The sequence below is a fragment of the Capricornis sumatraensis genome, chromosome 6, assembly GCF_032405125.1.
Source record: "Capricornis sumatraensis isolate serow.1 chromosome 6, serow.2, whole genome shotgun sequence".
NCBI lineage: Eukaryota > Metazoa > Chordata > Mammalia > Artiodactyla > Bovidae > Capricornis > Capricornis sumatraensis.
Genome location: NC_091074.1, coordinates 73,109,540 through 73,131,293, shown reverse-complemented (window position 1 = coordinate 73,131,293; position 21,754 = coordinate 73,109,540). Strand labels below are relative to the sequence as shown.

General features: G+C 39.7%; 1 protein-coding gene across 2 annotated transcripts in view; it reads right to left on the bottom strand.

Moving 5' to 3' along the window:
• The window catches only part of INVS (inversin), a 131,594-nt gene that overhangs the window by 66,844 nt on the left and 42,996 nt on the right, over nucleotides 1–21,754 (bottom strand). For both annotated transcript variants that reach the window (XM_068974493.1, XM_068974492.1), the window contains exons 3-4: nucleotides 4,460–4,633; nucleotides 1,099–1,266 (exon numbers count right to left, since the gene is read on the bottom strand). In XM_068974493.1, coding sequence (XP_068830594.1) covers nucleotides 1,099–1,266; nucleotides 4,460–4,633 — 342 coding nt within the window. The remainder of the gene's footprint in view (nucleotides 1–1,098; nucleotides 1,267–4,459; nucleotides 4,634–21,754) is intronic.

The window sequence follows — 21,754 nt, the reverse complement described above, 5'->3', positions numbered from 1 at the left end:
CAAGTAGAAATAAGTTAATCATTGTATAAATAAAACAATAACATCTTCAAATGTCTGATTTCTGTGTTATAAGCAAATAGGACCAAACATTAGACTACCACAGCATGTAAGTGGTAATTTTGGAAGAAATGATTAAAAAACCTCAAAGAATCTACTGATAAACATTCGAAATTCATAAGTATAGAAAGTTGGTTAGGTATATAATTAATGGCCAAAAGTATCAACTGCATTTCTATGCACCTGCAACAACCAGTTAAATTCATACCCTAAATAGGGTTTTTAAAAATGGTTCAAAGCAGCACTGTTGTAAATAGCAAAAAACTGGAAACAGTTCTAATGTCTGTCAATAACAGAATGAAAAATGTGTGCCACTCAATCTTCAAAAAATGGAATACTAGTCAGCATATAGCAGTAAAAAGTAACATATTACAGCTACACACAGCAACACAGATTAAAACCACCAACTTAACACTGAGCAAGAGAAAAGGATGTCTCAGAATACATACAGTATGATTCTATGAATATAAAATGCAAAAATGTTAAAAATGAAACAGTACATTGTTTAGGAATGCAAACATATGTGGCAAAACTATAATGAAAACCCGTGGAATAATAAGCACAAAATTGAGGGTAGTGGCTGCCTCTGAGAAAGGAGATAAAAGAATGCTACTTGGAGGTACCCAGGGAACTTAAACAGTGATTTAATTGGCTCCTCCACTCAGTGATGAGTACATAAGTTTCCTTATTCCTTATATCTTAAATGTATTTATTCACTTACATCTACTTACTATTTGATAAGAACAAGTATAAAACAAAGTCAGGGATGATAAATAGGAACTCAGAAAAGTAGCCGATGCGGGACAGAAATGAGCATGGCATAGGGAGAGAGAACGCCGTTGGAAGCAGGCATGCAGGAAATTTCTGTGTGGTCTTAAATCACAGTATTAAAATGCTCTCTTTCTTGCTGATGAACTCACACGTTTTTTGTTGTACTCTTTTGTGTCATAGTTTGCTAGTGTGCTGTAAAATGCTTTTGCATACAGTGGATAATTCATAACATAATTTCTCTTGGGGGGTAAGGCCATCCATTATACCCACCAGAATGCATCGCACTGTGTGAACAGCACTTGGATCTTTGTGGTTGGCTGCCCAGTGAAGTGGGATCTTGCCTTCAACATCAGGAATTCCAATGTTAGAATCGTGCTTGATGAGCAGCTTCACATGCTCAGGGTTATTGTAGTAGGCACTCCAATGCAGAGCTGTTTGCTGCAAAATGAAGATTCTCAAAATGACATAGACAACAGAACAGTGACAACACAACAAACTTTTCCCACACTCTTACTGCATGGCAGCTACTGCCGTAAGACTTCTGCATATTTCCTCTCCTGTAGTCTCTATCAGGACAACTCTGGGAGATGAGCACTCTTGAATTTGCACTGATTTGCACTCTTGAATTTTGTGACTGATGAGGAAACTGAGCGTGAGGAGGATAAGCAATCTGCTAAATGGCATAAATGTAGTAAAGGACTTTTACTACGATCGAGTGATTAATGGGTCTTTGTGGACTGAACAAAGTTCTTTTTTCAGTGAAATATTTATTTTCTGGCCGTAGTACATGGCTTAAAGAATCATAGTTCCCCAACCCAGAAAACCCGTGCTCTCAGCAGTGAACATGAAGAGTCCCAACCACTGGATGCCCAGGGAAATTTCAGTGAACTGTTAGCACTACAAATGCTGTGAGTTAGGAATAACATCAATTTACAGTAGTTGTAAAATTAAAAACTTGATCTCAGAACTTCAGGTTATATGAGTGACTACTCAACAAAATTTAAAAATCACATTAAGAATACTATGGGAGTGAAAAGGTTATTGAACATCAACCCAGGGACTTAATTATAACAGCTTTAATTTCATGAGTGTGCAGGAGTTTGCAAGACTCTATGATTAAGTGCCTGATGAAAAGGAAGAGGATGACTGCCTTTGTCTAACTAAAGACCACATTTTTTTCCTGTAAAGAATAATCAGATGTTGATCAAAACAATGACCAATGTATACAACATAGCCAATAAAGCAGAAATAGATGTTTTTCTGGAACTCTCTTGCTTTTTCCATGATCCAGCGGATGTTGGCAATTTGATCTCTGGTTCCTCTGCCTTTTCTAAAACCAGCTTGAACACCTGGAAGTTCACGGTTCACATATTGCTGAAGCCTGGCTTGGAGAATTTTGAGCGTCACTTGACTGTGTGGATCACAACAAACTGTGGAAAATTCTGAAAGAGATGGGAATACCAGACCACCTAACCTGCCTCTTGAGAAATCTGTATGCAGGCCAGGAAGCAACAGTTAGAACTGGACATGGAACAACAGACTGGTTCCAAATAGGAAAAGGAGTACGTCAAGGCTGTATATTGTCACCCTGCTTATTTAACTTCTATGCAGAGTACATCATGAGAAACGCTGGACTGGAAGAAACACAAGCTGGAATCAAGATTGCCGGGAGAAATATCAATAACCTCAGATATGCAGATGACACCACCCTTATGGCACAAAGTGAAGAGGAGCTAAAAAGACTCTTGATGAAAGTGAAAGAGGAGAGTGAAAAAGTTGGCTTAAAGCTCAACATTCAGAAAACGAAGATCATGGCATCCGGTACCATCACTTCATGGGAAATAGATGGAGAAACAGTGGAAATAGTGTCAGACTTTATTTTTTGGGGCTCCAAAATCACTGCAGATGGTGACTGCAGCCATGAAATTAAAAGACGCTTACTCCTTGGAAGAAAAGTTATAACCAACCTAGATAGTATATTCAAAAGTAGAGACATTACTTTGCCAACTAAGGTCCGTCTAGTCAAGGCCATGGTTTTTCCAGTGGTCGTGTATGGATGTGACAGTTGGACTGTGAAGAAGGCTGAGAGCCGAAGAATTGATGCTTTTGAACTGTGGTGTTGGAGAAGACTCTTGAGGGTCCCTTGGACTGCAAGGAGATCCAACCAGTCCATTCTAAAGGAGATCAACCCTGGGATTTCCTTGGAAGGAATGATGCTAAAGCTGAAGCTCCAGTACTTTGGGCACCTCATGTGAAGAGTTGACTCATTGGAAAAGACTCTGATGCTGGGAGGGATTAGAGGCAGGAGGGGAAGGGGACGACCGAGGATGAGATGGCTGGATGGCATCACCGACTTGATGTACGTGAGTCTGAGTGAACTCCGGGAGCTAGTGATGGACAGGGAGGCCTGGCGTGCTGTGATTCATGGGGTTGCAAAGAGTCTGACACGACTGAGCAACTGAACTGAACTGAACTGATACAACATGTTCAAATTCAAGAGCATGGAAGATAATGAATCCCAATAACAATGTCAGAGCAAATATTACAATGAAAATGAAATTAATAATAATTTTACAGCTAGTATTTATTGAGAGAATACTATGCACTGGGCATTGTGCTAAACACTTGATATATATTATCTCATTTTATCTTCAACAACCCTGTTTATCCCCTTTTCGCATACGGGAAAATTGAAGTAGAGCGAGGTTAAGTAAGTTGATGCACACAGAACAATTAGTGGCTTCTACACTGGAAGTGGCTACGGTTTTTCCAGTGGTCATGTATGGGGTGTGAGAGTTGGACTGTGAAGAAAGCTGAGCGCTGAAGAACTGATGCTTTTGAACTGTGGTTTTGGAGAAGACTCTTGAGAGTCGCTTGGACTGCAAGGAGATCCAACCAGTCCATTCTGAAGGAGATCAGTCCTGGGTGTTCATTGGAAGGACTGATGCTAAAGCTGAAACTCCAATACTTTGGCCACCTCATGCGAAGAGCTGACTCATTGGAAAAGACTCTGATGCTGGGAGGGATTGGGGGCAGGAGGAGAAGGGGACTACAGAGGATGAGATGGCTGGATGGCATCACCGACTCGATGGACGTGAGTTTGAGTGAACTCCGGGAGTTGGTGATGGATAGAGAGGCCTGGCGTGCTGCGATTCATGGGGTCACAAAGGAGTCGGACACGACTGAGCAACTGAACTGAACTGACACTGAAACCCAAGAAGTATGTCAAAGCCCAGGACATTAAAGCAGTTATGCACTAAGTACATTATTTGGGGGCATTTGGTCACCACAAATCTCACAGCAAATTGCAACTATCATGACTAGCAGTCAAATAATGAGTTAGAGTTAGACAGGCTTGGGTTCACATTCGAGTCCTGGCACTTGGATCTTTGGTAGAATTTTAATCTTCTTGAGCTTCGGTTTCCCCATATGTGAGAAGATGATACTACCCACTACACTACAGTTGCTGGCAGGACACAGTTTAAGTGAAATCCTTTACTGGGCATATGGAGATTTGGAATTGTTCTGCCATGTACGAGTGGTAATTGAGCCTTCTTCCTTGAGGCTTCACATCATAAAATACAGTGTTTGCTTTCTGTTCTACTTGTCTTCCATTCTGATAGTCTGTTACCTTGTTTTTATCCTGTGTATCCACTTCTCCTGGTGCCATAAACTTCAGCAGAAGTGCCAAACATTTAGGGCTCTTGTGCCGCGTAGTCAAGTGTAAAGGAGTCATTTCTTCCAGATCCTTCTGCATCCAGTTTGCTCTGCGTGTAAGTAAGAGTTTCATGAAACGATAATTTCCCTAAATGAAAAATAAGAGACAGTAAGAAGAAATTTAGTTTGGAGCCAAAAATTCTTTTTTAATTTTAAAATGCTTTACGCATTTTAATTATTCTGCTGGAGTAATAACATTCAGATAAATTAATAAAAGGAAAAATACTTAAAATTCTACTATACTATCCGTTGTTTTATTTTGTTCATGTTTTTTCCCAACTGTTTTCTACATACCTATAGTTTCCTTAGGAGTTGGTCAATATTTCATTGTGTTAAGGCAAGATATTTTATTTAATAATCCTATTATTGTTTATAACTTTTTGAATAGAAAATGCTCCAATGTATATGATTTTTCACTTAGGTTTTTTTTTTTTTTTCCATAGAATAAATTACCAGGAACAAAATTACTGGGTCAAAGGAGTTTGTGCATTTTATGGTTTTTGGTGTATCTTTCAAATTGCTATCTAGTAGCAACAATGTCAGAGAAGGCACTGGCACCCCACTCCAGTACTCTTGCCTGGAAAATCCCGTGGACGGAGGAGCCTGGTAGGCTGAAGTTCATGGGGTTGTGAAGAGTAGGACACGACTGAGTGAATTCACTTTCACTTTTCACTTTCATGCATTGGAGAAGGAAATGGCAACCCACTCCAGTGTTCTTGCCTGGAGAATACCAGGGACGGCAGAGCCCGGTGGGCTGCCATCTATGGGGTCACACAGAGTCGGACACGACTGAAGCGACTTAGCAGCACCAACAATGTATGAATGTATTAGTTTCAGCACAATCTGACCAACACAGCATATATTATTTATATTCAAAGTATAATAACTTTGTGAAGTAAACAGATTTTTAACCCCAATTTAGAGGTGAGAGAAGTGAGATTCAAAGGGGTTAAATATTTTTTCCATAGCAACTGGTTAATAAGAAGGTGGTTAGTGTTCTTGAAGAGAGCTATTTATAGTTACAACTAAGGTATAAGGAACTTCCTCACAGCTCAGGTTCCAGACTCGTATGGCCACAAAAACACCAACCCAAAAGTCACTGAGGGCCACCCAGTGCAGGCAGTGCTATCCACATCGGTTAAACCTTCCAATCTGGCACAATCAGTCCATCTGGAGAAAGAAGTTCTAGCTAAACTTCTTTCTCCAGATGGATTGACTGTAATTGTACTTGGGCTTCCTTTCCGGCCCAGGCAGGAAAGAATACACTTGCAAAGCGGGAAACTCGGGTTCGATCCCTGGGTTGGGATGATCCCCTGGAGATGAGAATGGCAACCCATTCCAGTATTTTTGCCGAGAATTCCATGGACAGAGTAGCTTGGTGGGTCCATAGGGTCACAAAAAGTCAAACACGACTGAAACACTAACACATAATGGTACTTAAGTCAACCATTATACAGTATGCCTGTGTGAGCTTTGAAACCCTTGAAGAGCAGTGCTTTTGAACTCTTCCCTGAGATCTACTTCTATATTTCCAATTCTGATTGGAGACTTCAATATGCTTGGTACCATAGATAATTCTATTTCTTTCATTTTTATTGGAGTATAATTGCTTTACAAAGTTGTGTTAGTTTCTGCTGGACAACAACACGAATCAGTTATAAGTATACATACTTCCCCTCCCTCTCGAGCTCCCCCTCCCCACTCCCACCTGTCTAGGTCATCACAGAGCACTGAGTGGAGTAATCTGTGCTATACAGCAGCTTCCCATTAGCTATCTATTTCACACTTGGTAGTGTATATATGTCAATGCTACTCTCTCAATCTGTCTCACCCTCTCCTTCCCTTCTCCATGTCCACAAGTGTGTTCACTATGTCCATGTCTTTATTCCTGCCCTGCAAAGAGGTTCATCAGTACCATTTTCTAGATTCCATATATACTTCACAGTCAACACGAACAAACTATATTCCATGATCAAATTCTCTGCCATCCTCATGCCTATTTCTCTTTCTCTACTCAAAGCATAGTGGCAGGCAGGGCAGCCTGTCTTTTTCACCTTCTGAGACCCTCTTTGGCATTGCCTTTCTTTAGGACTGGAATGAAAACTGACCTTTTCCAGTTTTGTGGCCACTGCTGAGTTTTCCAAATTTGCTTGCATACTGAGTGGAACACTTTAACAGTATTATCTTTTAGGATCTGAAATAGCCCAATTGGAATTCCATTACCTCCACTAGCTTTGTTTGTAGTGATACTTCCTAAGGCCCACTTGACTTGGCATTACAGGATGCGAAGATGCCAAAGCACATTCAGACTATTGCACAACTGCCCTCATTTCACACGCTAGCAAAGTAATGCTCAAAATTCTCCAAGCCAGGCTTCAACAGTACGTGAACCGTGAACTTCCAGATGTTCAAGTTGGATTTAGAAAAGGCAGAGGAACCAGGGGTCAAATTGCCAACATCTGTCGGATCATCAAAAAAGCAAGAGAGTTCCAGAAAAACCTCTACTTCTGCTTTACTGACTAGGCCAAAGCCTTTGACTGTGTGCATCACAACAGACTGTGGAAAATTTTTCAAGAGATGGGAATACCAGACCACCTGACCTGCCTCTCGAGAAATCTCTATGCAGGTCAAGAAGCAAAAGTTAGAACTGGACGTGGAATAAGAGACTGGTTCCAAATTGGGAAAGGAGTATGTCAAGGCTGTATATTGTCACCCTACCTATTTAACTTCTATGCAGAGTACATCATGCGAAATGCTGGGCTGGATGAAGCACAAGCTGGAAACAAGATTGCTGGGAGAAATATCAATAACCTCACATATGCAGATGACACACTTATGACAGAAAGCAAAGAACTAAAGAGCCTCTTGGTTGATGAAAGTGGAAGAGAAGAGTGAAAAAGTTGGCTTAAACTCACATTCAGAGAACTAAGATCATGGCATCCGGTCCCATCACTTCATGGCAAACAGATGGGGAAACAAAGGAAACAGTGACTGACTTTATTTTGGGGGGCTCCAAAATCACTGCAGATAGTGACTGCAGCCATGAAATTAAAACACGCTTCCTCCTTGGAAGAAAAGCTATGACCAACCTAGACAGCATATTGAAAAGCAGAGACATTTCTGTGTCAATAAAGGTCCATCTAGTCAAAGCAATGGTTTTTCCAGTAGTCATGTATGGATGTGAGATTTGGACTATAAAGAAAGCTAACCATCAAAGAATTGATGATTTTCAACTGTGGTGTTGGAGAAGACTCTTGAGGGTCCCTTGGACTGCAAGGAGATCCAACCAGTCCATCCCAAAGAAATCAGTCCTGAATATTCATTGGAAGGACTGATGCTGAAGCTAAAATTCCAGTACTTTGGCCACTGATGTGAGGAACTGACTCATTTGAAAAAACCCTGATGCTGGGAAAGAGTGAAAGCAAGAGGGGAAGGGGAGGACAGAGGATGAGGTGGTTGGATGGCATCACCGACTCAATGGACATGAGCTTGAGCAAATTCCAGGAGTTGGTGATGGACAGGGAAGCCTGGTGTGCTGCAGTCCATGGGGTCACAAAGAGTTGGACACGACTGAGCAACTGAAACTGACACCGTCTACATCTTAACACTGTTGGGAATGCGGCTTTTAAGCAATATAGTTACAATGCTTTAATGTTCTACTAACGGGGCTATCAGTATTAATAAGGAAGACACTTATTAATTGAGCACCCCCACCCCCGCTGTAATGAATGTGAGGCTCTAAGGCAACAGGGAGGTGAGGAAAGAAGAATGAGACTTGTCTGCTTGCCTCAGAGGCAGGAATCAACTCAGCTCCAGGGCAGAGGCTGAAATAAGGGAGGAAACTAGGAAAGGGGTCCATAAGGCTGTCTACACTAGTGGGCAAACCTGGAATGGACTGAAAAGCATGGATGCAGCTCAGTTATTTCCATTTAGAACGGTTTTCCTTGACCATCCTAGGGAAAACTTATTTTGTTCTTCTTTATTGCAGAATCTTTTCATTTCCTTCACAGCACTTTCCCCAGTTTGTAGTTACATATATATCTGTTAATTTCTCTTTACTGAGATCTTCCTCACAAGTAGTAAGCATCACGAAGGCAGAGGCTATGTTTTATTGATCACTGTGCTCGGCATGGTTCCTAGCACAGACTAGGTGTTTAATAAATGTTACTTGAAGGACTGAGTGACTAGGAGGATGTAAAATATCTTCTAGAGCTTTTTGTTTTTATTTAAAACTTATTGACAATTGCTAAATTAGTGCATAACAGTTAAGAATATTAATTCTCAAATATGTGGTATTTCGTTACTCTTATTTTTTAAGATTTATTTACCAGCACTTCATTCATAGTGGACATCATTTATCTGGATTTTTTCACTTCACCCAATGCCAGTTCCAGTTTTTGAGAAGGTACTAAAATTTCCTCAAGAGGGCACCCTGCTCTAAATCTCTTGCCATCTTTCTTTGAAACAAGAAAAAAATGCCCAGGAAAAACAAACCTATGTGGTACTTCATACCAAAAAAATAAGGTTTGACCTTTCTGAGCATAACATTTCAAATATTACAGAATAATTCATCATGACCTTTTAAAGACAGTCAATCAGACAATCATTGTGATTTTGAAATTAAGAGGAAAAGGGAAGGAGAAGAAGGAAACTAGAATATGTTAGGGGTGGCTACTGAGTTATAGACACAGTGCTTATTATATTTGCACTCCACATTATTCTGGGGGTTCTACATACACAAAACATGGTACATTTCAGTAATAATTACTCAATCATTCAAAAAACATTCTTGGAGCCTTGTTACAAAGCAGACAAGAGTAAAATGTACTTTATTTTGACACAGATTTCATCTTTGTTCCTCACAGAAGTATCAGGGTAAATTTTTACATATCAAATAAAGTATCTTCCTGTGCTTCTAATTTCCTCATCTGTAACACAGGAATAATAATAGTACCTGAGATTATCATGTATACGAAATGATAAAGGTAATATTTTTACTTAGAACAGTACACAAAGCAAATGCTCGGTGATGTTTGCTAATTTTATTACAAACAGTTTTCCAATGTGGAGGAAGCAACAAAAAACAGATGGTCAAGTGGAACCAAGAATGGCCCATGACTGAGGGCAAGTAGATAGAAAGATCTGACTGAACACAGTGTACATAGCTAGTGATTAAGGAGAGAACCAAGGTTAGGAACAGGTGAAAATAAAAACAGATGGAATATTCTATATAATGGCTTTTCTGATTTTTTTTTTACATTGAGAAAAATGTCTATAACCTCAGATAAAGGTGATACAGTACCAAAAAGAACATACCCAGCAGGAATTTAGTGGGGAGTGTTGCTGTGCTGTGCTTAGTCGCTCAGTCATGTCTGACTGTTTGCAATCCCATGGACTGTAGGCCCCCAGGCTCCTCTGTCCATGGGGATTCTCCAGGCAAGAATACTAGGTTGCCATGCCCTCCTTCAGGGGATCTTCCCAACCCAGGGATCAAACCCAGGGATCAAATCCAGGTCTTCTGCATTGCAGAAGGATTCTTTACCACCTGAGCCACCAGGGAAGCCCATGAATTCTGGAGTGGGTAGGAATTGAACCAGGGTCTCCTGCATGATCAGGCTAGCTTCTCCTATTCCGAAGGACACAGACCATCTGAGATACTATTGACAAATGCTCGGACTAGAAAAAATATAATCCATCTGGACCAACATCAACCTCCTTGGTGTTACGAACAAGCATTTGTTAAATGCTCAGTGTATACAAACTCAATTCTGAGAATGAACAGAGGGGACAGACAACTTTTTGAGCTAAAATCAAGAGAGTATTTCTAGTAACAGTGGAAAAGAGGAAAATACTAGTTTCAGGCAGCAAGCTATTTTGATAACCCCCTGAAGACTGTATGACTTTGGGGACCCGTGTTATAGGCTACTCTGTTTCCCATAAAGCCAACTCAATACAAGCGCAAACAAACAAAATGTTCAAACATTTCCTCACTATTGCTCCAAATCAGGACTGCTTAAATTTTCAGGTTTATTATGACACAATTACTTTTGTTTTGATACTAAGAATTTAGTATCATCTCTTAAGGCCACATGACACGATCCTGAGGTAAAGAGTGGGGATCTACTTTTATAATTTCAGACTGGGTAGGAAACAGTGTAAGAGTGAAATAGATAATAGATCAAAAGAGTATATACTCTTAAGAAAATTCTGCAGGCAAGTAAGTAGAAATGAGAACTAAAGTTACAAAAATGTCCTCTTTCATCAGTAAAATGATATTAACTCTGATATGATGTCTATTATGCCATGCAAATGTGAAAATATTTCCTAATGGCTCTGAAACATTGAATAAGATGTCATTTTTTGGTTTGGGGTTTTTTGTTGTTGCTGTTATTGTTAGGTACTAATAATCTTCATCTTAATCTTTCTACAATTATTAACATGATGATCTTCTTTTGTCTGTCATGTAAATGACTATGACATTTGGATTTTCCTCAGATACGTGAAAAGGAGTATAATATCTAAAAGGGTAAAAGAGAATGAAAAAGCTCTCTGACCTGGAGAACAGCATTTGAAATGAATCTGACTCAACTCAAAATGCCACTTAAGTTCATATTTTTGTCTGTCCAATTTGCTAAGATGAACTCCTTTTTTTTGGAAAAGTCATTTAATCTAAATAACAAAGATTTGGAGGTTTTGAGTGAAATACTTTGATATTTTAATTTTTCATTTTTAAGAAATAAAATATAACATATATGGTTAACACTCCCTTTGTGCCCTTCCCCCGGTCTATTCCCTATCTTTGGAGAAATTGGTGATTATTATTCTCATGAATGTTTTGATATATTTTATTTCTTACAAATACATGTATTCATAAACTACACAGCATTATTTGGTATGTTTTCAATCTTTATATAAGTAGTCCTCCAGGAATCACTTGCCACCTTTTACTCAAAGCAATATTTTTGAGATATATCCAAATTGCTTTGGTTCATACATTTTCACTGGAGAAAGCATTCTGTCATATGAAAATAGTATATTTATTTATCTCTAAGGGAATATTTAGCTTGTTTCTCATTTTGCACTATTACAAACAATATTGGAAGGAATTTTCTCATATATCTCTTGGTACATGTACCAGAATTTCTGAAACTGCTGGGCTGAAGCTGTTCTCTCAAGTAGGTACTCCAATTGACATTCACACCAGTTACGTTTGAGAATTTTTGTTTCCCCACATCTTCTCCACACTTGGTTTTGTCAGACTTGCTAACTTTTGCCAGTGGGTACACAACTGTGTCTTATCATGGATTTAATTTTCACTTCCCTTCCTGAGGTGGAATGTCTTTGTTGGCTATTTGTTTCTTCTTCTTGAGCAGCCTTTTTGTGTTGTTTACTCATTCCACAGCTGAGCTATTTGTTTTTTCCTTACTGATCTGTAGGAGTTTCCTGGATACTAATTCTTGACTTATTTAGCAAACATCTTCTCTCTTTGTGTGGCTGTCCTTTTTGCTTTGTTTACACACTTCTGCTAGGAATAAATTCATTATCTGAAATGATGATATTGTTAGCTGTCTCAGCATTAGATTTCTTCATCTATTTTGTCTGTGGGTTCATTTTGAAGTGAAGATTGTTTGCTGTTATTTTTTATTTGTTTTGTTTTCCTTTTTTTCTCTCTGCGCACCATTATAGCTGCTAATGCCCAGCCCCTGGTTCATTTAAGAATTTGTATTTATGATGATGTTTTACAGCCCCACGTCTAGTGATATTAGGGGTATCACAGTTACTGTCACTGAGCTAGTGGGTAGCTTCCTGTTCCTGAGACTTGATCTTTGTCCTGCTCCTGCCACTTCTCTAAAACAGCTTCCTCTAAATTAATAGCCTCATGTCAAGACAAAGAATACCCCCAAATTCTAAGCAATTTTTTTTTGCTTTAGTGTGAATACAGGACTGCATACAGCAGCCCTTTTCCCCACTGGGACACTGAAGAGACCATATATTTTCCCCAAACCTGTATGTTTCCTGATGCATTCTTGTTCTATGTCCTCAGCATTTATATTTACTCTCATGGTAGTTGAGGGAGAAAACAACTGTCCACCAAATGTTCATTATATTTTGTTTTCATTTATACGTTTGTGTATAATTTTGTCCTGGAAATATTATAACTATAACTATATATATATAATAGCACAAATAAATGTAAGGTAGGCATTCTGCCATATTTTATCTAAATCCTAATCATTCTGTACCCCCAAAAGATATATCATTTGAAACTTAAATGGAAGTAATATAAACATTTGTTATTATTAATTCTAATGATATCTATATAATTACATATTTATAAACTCTCAAGGCATTTACAATATTAATTTTTTAATAAAAATCACTATCCCTAGGAAGTATATGCAGAAAGAAATGGCAACCCACTCCAGTATTCTTACCTGGAGAATCCCAGGGACAGAGGAGCCTGGTGGGCTGAGGTCTACAGGGTCGCATAGAGTCAGACACGACTAAAGCAACTTAGCAGCAGCAGCAGCAGGAAGTATACAGGTCACAAATATCAATAACCTCTTTATATCAAGCTTTCTTGTAATGGCTGCAGACACAAATCAGTCAGAAATACCACAGTAGTGTCGGGAGAGGCACTCTGCCATGGGGCTGGAGTGTCCCTGCATGTTCTTATTAAGCGTGCCAAGAATGCAAAGCCTTGACTTCTCTACCTGGGCCATTTCTTGGAGTTGGTTTTGTACCGAGCAAACTTGTGGGACATTCATGTCTCCTTGAACATTAGATTGAGAGGAGTCTTGCTTAGTGTTTACTAAAGTAAGTAGAAAAGTTGGAGATTCGTCCCAGTTCAGCATCCCTCAGATGCCATGTGAACCCACTGTGTGCTCAGTGTCCATCTGGGGCCTTGGCAATGCCTCCTGGTTCTTGGTGTAAAGGAACGGATGCAAAGACGCAAGTGATTATGCTTTCTGCTGTGCATCAGTAGTAAGCTCTTTTGTCGCTGAAGGTACTCATATATCTTCTGCCAGTACTCAGAGCTAATTCATTACCTTGTAGGAAGTTGGTACATACAAAGAAAAAAGCAGGGAAGTAGGATAAATTAAATCCAACACCTGACATTACAGGAAATGAGGAGGGGATGCTGACAGAGACATAGTCTTCTCTAAGAGTAAGGGCAAGGGCCCTGCAGGTCAGGTTCAGGGATGAGAAGATTCCATGTGGAATCTTCACACATCCACATGGTGGGCAGGGCTGGGGAGGTAAAGGACCCCACTGACCTGTCTGTTGACTCAGTGATGAGGAGTAGGATTAAAATAATCTGCCCAAATGACGCCTTGGTTTTAGCTCACCTTCCTCTGGGCAGTCAGAGAAAGAAATGGCAGCACGAGAATGGGGCAGCAAGCTGAAAGGCAGTGTGGTTGTGGATGCTGAGCGAAGGACTTTCCAAAGTGAAACTAAATGGTGAAAGCAATGAGACCCTGCTATTTGATATAGAACTTTGGGTGGAATGAAAACAGTAGACGTTCCCTTGGTTGAGACTTGAGTGAGCAACGGCTCAAAAGTGAAAATGAATGCAATGCCTTGTCTAATAATGCAGAGCCAACTGTGCCATGTACCCAATCCCTGCTATGGTCTGCTTTGTCTGGTAATGAGGACAAAGCACTGGGTGTAGAGGTGGCCACTGTTTAAAGCAAAGCTGCTTGTTTAATGGTGCCCTCAATGCACAGAGGTTCCCCTGAATGCCTTGGCCTGATTTACTGATGATCTGGCTAAGTTAAAACTAGATGGCATCCACTGGGAGGCAGTCCAACCACAACTGGGAAGCAGTCCAGTCTCAACGGCAACTCTGGAAGACCGACTATGCTAACGACGGGTCAGCCCAGTGGGCTCAAGTGAAAGCCATTGTCCTTAACTTAGACACTACTCTTAGGGATGCGACATGCTTTTTTTTAACTCATGGAATGTTGTCAATGTTCAAGTCATCTGATCTGGCACCTGGAAGACTATAGATGATCGTTTAAAGACATCCCTCTATGGGGCTACAAACTATGGAGATAAACTCTAGCTGCCAATTGAACAGTCTGGGTCAGTCATGTAGATGCCCACTGTAAGGGCCTATTCTCTTATGAGACCAGCTGGCTTCAGGCTGCTGAATAAGCCTGTATTGCCAAGGTCATCGGCCATTTGCCTCCTGGATTCATCATTGCACTAAACACGGTAATGAATCCATCATCACAGATTGGACCCAGAGTAAAAGGTACATGTTTGATGTAGAAGCTACCACTGCATACCAGACTTGCTTGTTCTTCTAAGTTGGCCGATTTCTCTTAAAATAAAGGAGGCCACTTTAACAGGGCATTGCCCCTGCCCATTCTTCGTAGGGATTTTGACCAACCCCTTTCAGGGACACCTTATGCCTCACGATTGCAGACATGTTTCAGGTTACAATGTCACTGATCCAGTCTGATTAGCCTATACTAGCCACGGCATTGAGGCCCATGAAACTAAAGTGTTTTTCATGTTTTGGGTTTCTATACCATCTGACTATGATGTGTCTTTTGTCACAAAGACCATCCAAAATTGGGCCAATAGTTGAGATATTTGATGGACATTCTATGCCCCATAATGTTTCCAGGAATCTGAAATAATCAGGAGCAGGCATGGTTTCCTCAAAAACAAATTCAGAAAGATTTCTAACTCTACTTCTGTTACCTCTTCCTGATCCACACACCTAAGAGAGAGGTAGTTTGGTTACTATACATGGCCATCTTCAGAAAGAGTTCATCTTCTCATGGCAGCCTCCTGGGAAATAATCAGGACAAAAGGAGTGGGGGGTTATACACAGCTATTTTGAAAATGTAGGATTCATACCCTAAGAGTAATCCCAGGCTGGCCTCGTGGGTATACCCTCTGGGTGGCATGTGTGTGTATATGCTCAGTCGCTAAGTCATGTCCAACTCTTTGTGACTCTATGGACTGTAGCTCGCTAGGCTCCTCTATCCATGGGATTCTCCAGGCAAGAATACTGGAGTGGGTTACCATTTCCTACTCCAGAGGATCTTCCCGACCCAGGGATGGAACCTGCGTCTCCTGCATTGGCAGGCGGGTTCTTTACCACTGTACCACCTGGAAAGCCAATGGTGATCCATGTTTAACAATAAACCCTGAACTAAAGTGACTTGTGCCTCTTCAAGTTTTATGTTTATATCTGGAGGAGAGAGGGGAAATATTTCTCCACTGGGCTTAGGGGTTGTTTTTCAGCCCATCTAGTGCCTCCTATAATTATTGGCAATAACACTGAGATCAGCAGGTCAGCCAAACTCCCTTGCATGTATCATAATTGATAACAGAAAAGCCTTAGAGTATATCTTGGCTGTGTAAAGTAAGACCTGCTGTCTCCCCTGGTACTTAGTCACAGTGGACTTAATCCAGGACACTGAAGTCAATACTGCAGGTTGTTCTCATCCTGCAGCTTAGAATTCTATCACTTAAATGCTATATGAGACATATTAATTAGGTTTGTTCCTAGTCTCTGTTGGTTAGATTAATCAGAGTAGCTGATGGAATGGCATGCTCATGTGAAGAACATGGAAGGCCAAGTAGTGGGTTGGTGGGAGAAGCAATTTACCATGGGTCCTAATCAGCTGTGCATGTTCTTATGCCCCAAATGCAGAGACTTGACCATTCTTGGCCTAGGCAGCTTCTCTGGGCTGTGTCTGCTGCAATCAATTTGAAGGACAGGACATCTCTTCCCCTGGGTTTACTAACTGCTCATTACAAAAGTGTGATTCCTGAAGTTCAGTGTTCCTCTGTGCTGTGATGGAAACCTACTGTGTGCACAGCACCTATGTGGGCCTTCCTCATGGTTCTTTGGGGAAAGGGATGCAAACAGATGGGTGCTGTGCTTTTTTTCTACACCATGAATAATAAGTTTCTTTGTCCCTGACCTAGAGGCTTGTGTCTATTGTCAACATCCATGAAGGAGTAACAGACTAACTTCTTGGCTTGTATACAGGGTAAAATAAAACCTTAGGCCTTGAAAACAGTTCTATATTATTGCAACATGAATGAAGTATAAGAAGTGAAATGTGATTAGAGAGGTGAGTAGGGGCTAGAAAATGGAGAGTCTAATACAGCAAGATGAAGAGTCTAAAACTTATCATATAGGTAATGGGGCACCAATGAAGAGTTTAAGGAAATGATGTAAGTAAATTTATGTTTTTAGAAAATGCCCTGGAGGCAGTCTGAAGCATTGATTTGAGGCAAACAAATCTTTGGCAGTGCAACTGGTTAGGGGGTTACAGCAGTGATCCAGAATAGAAATGTTGGCAGCTAAGCCGAAATTCGGAGAAGGCAATGGCACCCCACTCCAGTACTCTTGCCTGGAAAATCCCATGGACGGAGGAGCCTGGTAGCCTGCAGTCCATGGGGTCGCTAAGAGTCGGACACGACTGAGTGACTTCACTTTCACGCATTGGAGAAGGAAATGGCAACCCACTCCAGTGTTCTTGCCTGGAGAATCCCAGGGACGGTGGAGTCTGGTGGGCTGCTGTCTGTGGGGCTGCACAGAGTCGGACACGACTGAAGCGACTTAGCAGCAGCAGCAGCAAGCGGAAATTAGAGGATGGGCTGTTAAATGTAAGAGGACTCCTGAATGGGTCCAATGGAGAGTGGTATCAATAACTGAAAAGACAGAAGGAACAACAGGATTCAGGATGAAGATTTTGAGTTCTGTTTTCTTAACATGTGGAGTTTAGGGTGCCTGAGGGAAATCTATACAGAGATGTCTATCAAAAAAGAAAAGTAGAAAAAGAAGAGAATCTATATGGATCTGAAGATTGGAAGAGATGGCTAGGATTCAAGATACAAGGTTATAAATCATCTATATTAATAGCTATGTCAACTGTTTTATCAAAAGACATAATTTCTGGCATAAATGAAAGCACATAAAACTGGAAAAATGAATCTATACATCCTAACTGAAATATAAACATAATTTAAATAACCATATAAATAGCTTAGCTTAGTATAATGTGATCCACACTGTTCTTTTTCCTAGACCACGAGATACTGCTACCATATCAAATACAGAGTGTAAGTGAATTGGAAAAAAGATGGGCCTTTCCTTATTATTATTATTGTCTGCTTGGATAATTTTTGGGCTCCAATTAGGTGTCTCACTGTACTTTGGTTTCATGCTTTTTCTTTAAAAAAATTTTAATGTGAATCCTTACAGGAAACAGCTTTAAAAACCAAATTTTTGAATGACTGAGCTATAGAAATGACTACATGGATTACTGAGCTATAGCAATGAAATGAAATTCATGTTGCTTTTTCCAGTCAGAGACATTCTCCTCCTTTCCTTAAATTTCTGATTTCAAGCCTAAATACTGTGTTTTACAGGTAAAAGCTCTAATTACTCAACACCTAATGATGGTAACCACATCACTAACATGTCAACTTAAGCAAATCTTAATTAAAAAAAAAAAACCTATTTGACAATTCTCTAAGCAAAGGCTAAGAATGGTACTTCAAAGGCAGAATGGGAGCTCTATTTGTCGCTTTTCAAGTTTAAGATGTTCATCCATCTGGCAGAGCAGCTAGACAATACATCAGCCAAGAACATCTCCCTGGCTTAAAACAGATTCTGGCTCTCAAGAAGGATTTGACTGAAGGAAAGGCAACGTCTTTAGTTGCTCTGTGGCTGAACTCTACTAATATTTCTCTTCAATGCCTCCCTCAAGCCTTGGCTCCATCCACTAACTTGGTTTCCACAGGAACAGACAGAACTATCAAGTGGCACATAGTCAAACAGCACAACAGAAAAAGAAAATGTTACTGTCAAGAAAAAAGTCGACAGACTTTTCTCTAAGAAAAGAAACTATAGAAAGGTATCCTTGACTCTGAGGCTTCCTTACACAATGCTGGATTTTTCATGTGATTTTTCTGCTTGATAGGGGCAATTTTTTAAGATTAGTATGAAAGTTAGCCCCTTCAGTAGAGAGCATTTCATTAAAAAAAAATAAATATTAAAAAACTGTAAAATGCTGTGATGCTTATTTCCACAAGTACAATTCCCTCGTGCTTGTGAGCTACCCTCATTTACTTAGAGTGGTGCTTTAAGTTGGCACAACCTTTTGGGCTGATTATAAAATGTATTTTGTTTCTCATAGTTGACATTTTATTTACAGGAAAACATTGATTTCATCTTAAATCAGTAGTTCTCAAACTCTAGCATGCATCAGGATCTCTGAAGAGCTGGAAAACAGACTGCTTGGGGACTTCCCTCAGAGTTTTTCATTCACTAGCTCTGGTGTGGGGTGTAAGAATTTACATTTCCAACAAGTTTATGGGAGATACCAGTGCTGATAGGTCCAGGAGTTCATACTTTGAGAATCATTGTTTAAACAAATAACCTAATTATCAGAGTTCTCAACCATGAAGAACTTAAAAAAGCACTCACAACCACCAAAACAGAATGCCTGTCTCATTCTAGGTCAATGAAATCAGAATTTGAGACTTTGGGATTAGTATTTCCTAAATGCTCTACAGGTAATTTGAAAATGGTATCAAGAGTGAGACTTGCTAATTCAACAATTCATTCGATACTCAACAGTTCCTTACTATGTAATTACTCTGAATCAGACACTCCGCTAAGGGTTTTGGAAGCTTTAAAAATACTTAAAATACATATGCACGGTCACTATACATTACAATGTAGTACATGCAAGGAGGGGCAAGTGCATAAAAAATACAAAAACACACCAGGAAGGTTGGATGACAACCTTCAAAGGAGGAAAGAATTTACTCCTAGTGTTCTCACTGTTTGATGAACATCATAATCTGCCTGGTCTGTTCTCCTCACTGACCCTGAGCAGTCTCCTGAGTTGCACTGAAAGCAGTTACTTTTTAAAAATCATGTTTTATGTATATTATCATATGTGAAATGAATCACCAGTCCAGGTTCGATGCATGAGACAGGGTGCTCAGGGCTGATGCACTGGGATGACCCAGAGGGATGGGATGGGAAGGGAGGTGGGAGGAGGGTTCAGGATGGGGAACACTTGTACACCTGTGGCAGATTCATGTCAATGTATGGCAAAACCACTACAATATTGTAAAGTAATTAGCCTCCAATTAAAATAAATAAATTTATATTTAAAAAAATCATGTTTCACTACTAAATTTAGAAGCTAAATCCAAACAAATCTTGCTTAACATTTGGTTCCTTTGAAGCACCCCAAGTCTTGTAGTAGGGCTCCATCTTTAGTTTTCAACAACGTACCTTCTATCGATCCTAACATGCAGTTAAAAAAAAATCAATTCATCTATTTGGCTAAGATATGTTCCTTTGGGGAAACTGTTTCAAACAACTGATTGAATCCATTTGTTGCCTTCTCTACTTCAGTTCCACACTATGGATGGATTTCTTAGATAGTGGGAAAGACAAATGACAGATAAATATGTAAATAAATTCAATTACACTCAGAAATCCTTAATGAACCTCATTCAGGCTACTCATTAAAGGCTTTCACTAAATGCTGAGCACTAAGTAGTTATCTGACTTCATAACTATGACCCATCTTCAAAATAGTAGCCAAGGTCCCCACAATGAATGGTGATACCTGAATTCAAACACGTACCTTCTAGTGTTAAATCTAAGCCATCTTCAAAATATCATATCACACACCACCTCCATCTACAGATCAACCCCTGAACTCTGTACTGTTCCTCATCTTCCACTGTTCTGGGACCTTTTCTCTTGAAACTAAGAAAGAGGCAACTGAGTTGGTAAAAAAAATAATGCTGCAGTTTAGCAGTTAGAATGGGGAAGAAACATCAGCAGATCAAAGATTATTTTCATTGTTCCATTTGATAACTTATCCCAGGAAAAGTGTCCTTTTTGCCACAGCTATGTTTTAATTCTAGTTTAACAGTCCTTCTAAATTCAAGCACATCACAATTCTTAAATCAACATTTAGTATTGCCCTCAAGCTCTTTGTGGACCAATCAGATATAAACAAATACACATTTTAGAAAGCAATTAAAAAATTATGAATTATATATTTCATATGTATTGAAAACTGGAAAATTATTAAAAATTTGGAAAATAAGAAGAAAGAGCTCCTATAATTCCATTACCCTAAGTCTAACATAAGCTTTTTTTTAGCCTCTTGGTACAATCTCTTCCACTTATTATTAGCTTTTTTGTTTAACAGGAGAGGTCACTTTTATAGTTTCCATCAGACCATACACCCAATTTCATATCTGGAACCAGCAGCGACTGATTAAAAATAACATTTTAGGGCCTACTCTCTGTCTGCAGAGTGTGTTTCTCTCTAAATAAATCTACTTCTTACCTATGAAAAAAAAAAACTTCTATTATTGGCAGCTATCATAATAATAACTGACTCAGGTGGAGTGGCCAGAGGAGGCTAATACTTGTGGGTGAAAGTTTGAGGAGTAATAACATATTTACATAGTTTCAAATGAGCACTCCACAAAATACATATTAATCACAAAAAGAAAGCAAGTAAGGTTACACTGGAGCAACCTGGCAGAAGTCACTTTATCCAAATGATCAGGGTCATCACCAGTAATGGGACAAATATCAACATGCGTTTCTGCTATGGTGCACTGAGAAGAAAACCACACATCATTCCTGCGACATTTTTACCAAAAACGTATAATCTAGATTACGAGGAAACATCAGGCAAATTCAAAATGAAAAACAATATAATTGGTCTGTACACTTTAGAATGTAATGTCATATGTGGTCACACATACACACTCACAAACACACACACACAGAAGATTAAGGAACTGTTTCAGATTAATGAAAATTTAAAAAAATATAATAATCAAATGAAATGCCTAATCCTGGATTTTCTCTTAGATAGATGGTATTATTTGGATCACTGGAAAAATCTAAATAAGAATTTGATAATAGTATTTATGTTGTGAAGTCGTTCAGTCGTGTTCAACTCTTTGCGATCCCATGGACTATAGCCTATCAGGCTCCTCTGTCCATGGGATTTTCCAGGCAAGTGTGCTGGAGTGGACTGCCATTTCCTTCTCCAGGGGATCTTCCTGACCCAGGAATCAAACCTGGGTCTCCCGCATTGCAGGCAGATGCTTTACCGTCTGAGCCACCAGGGAAGCCTGTATTTATGTTAGTTGCTTGGTTTTAATAATTGAACTGTGGTTA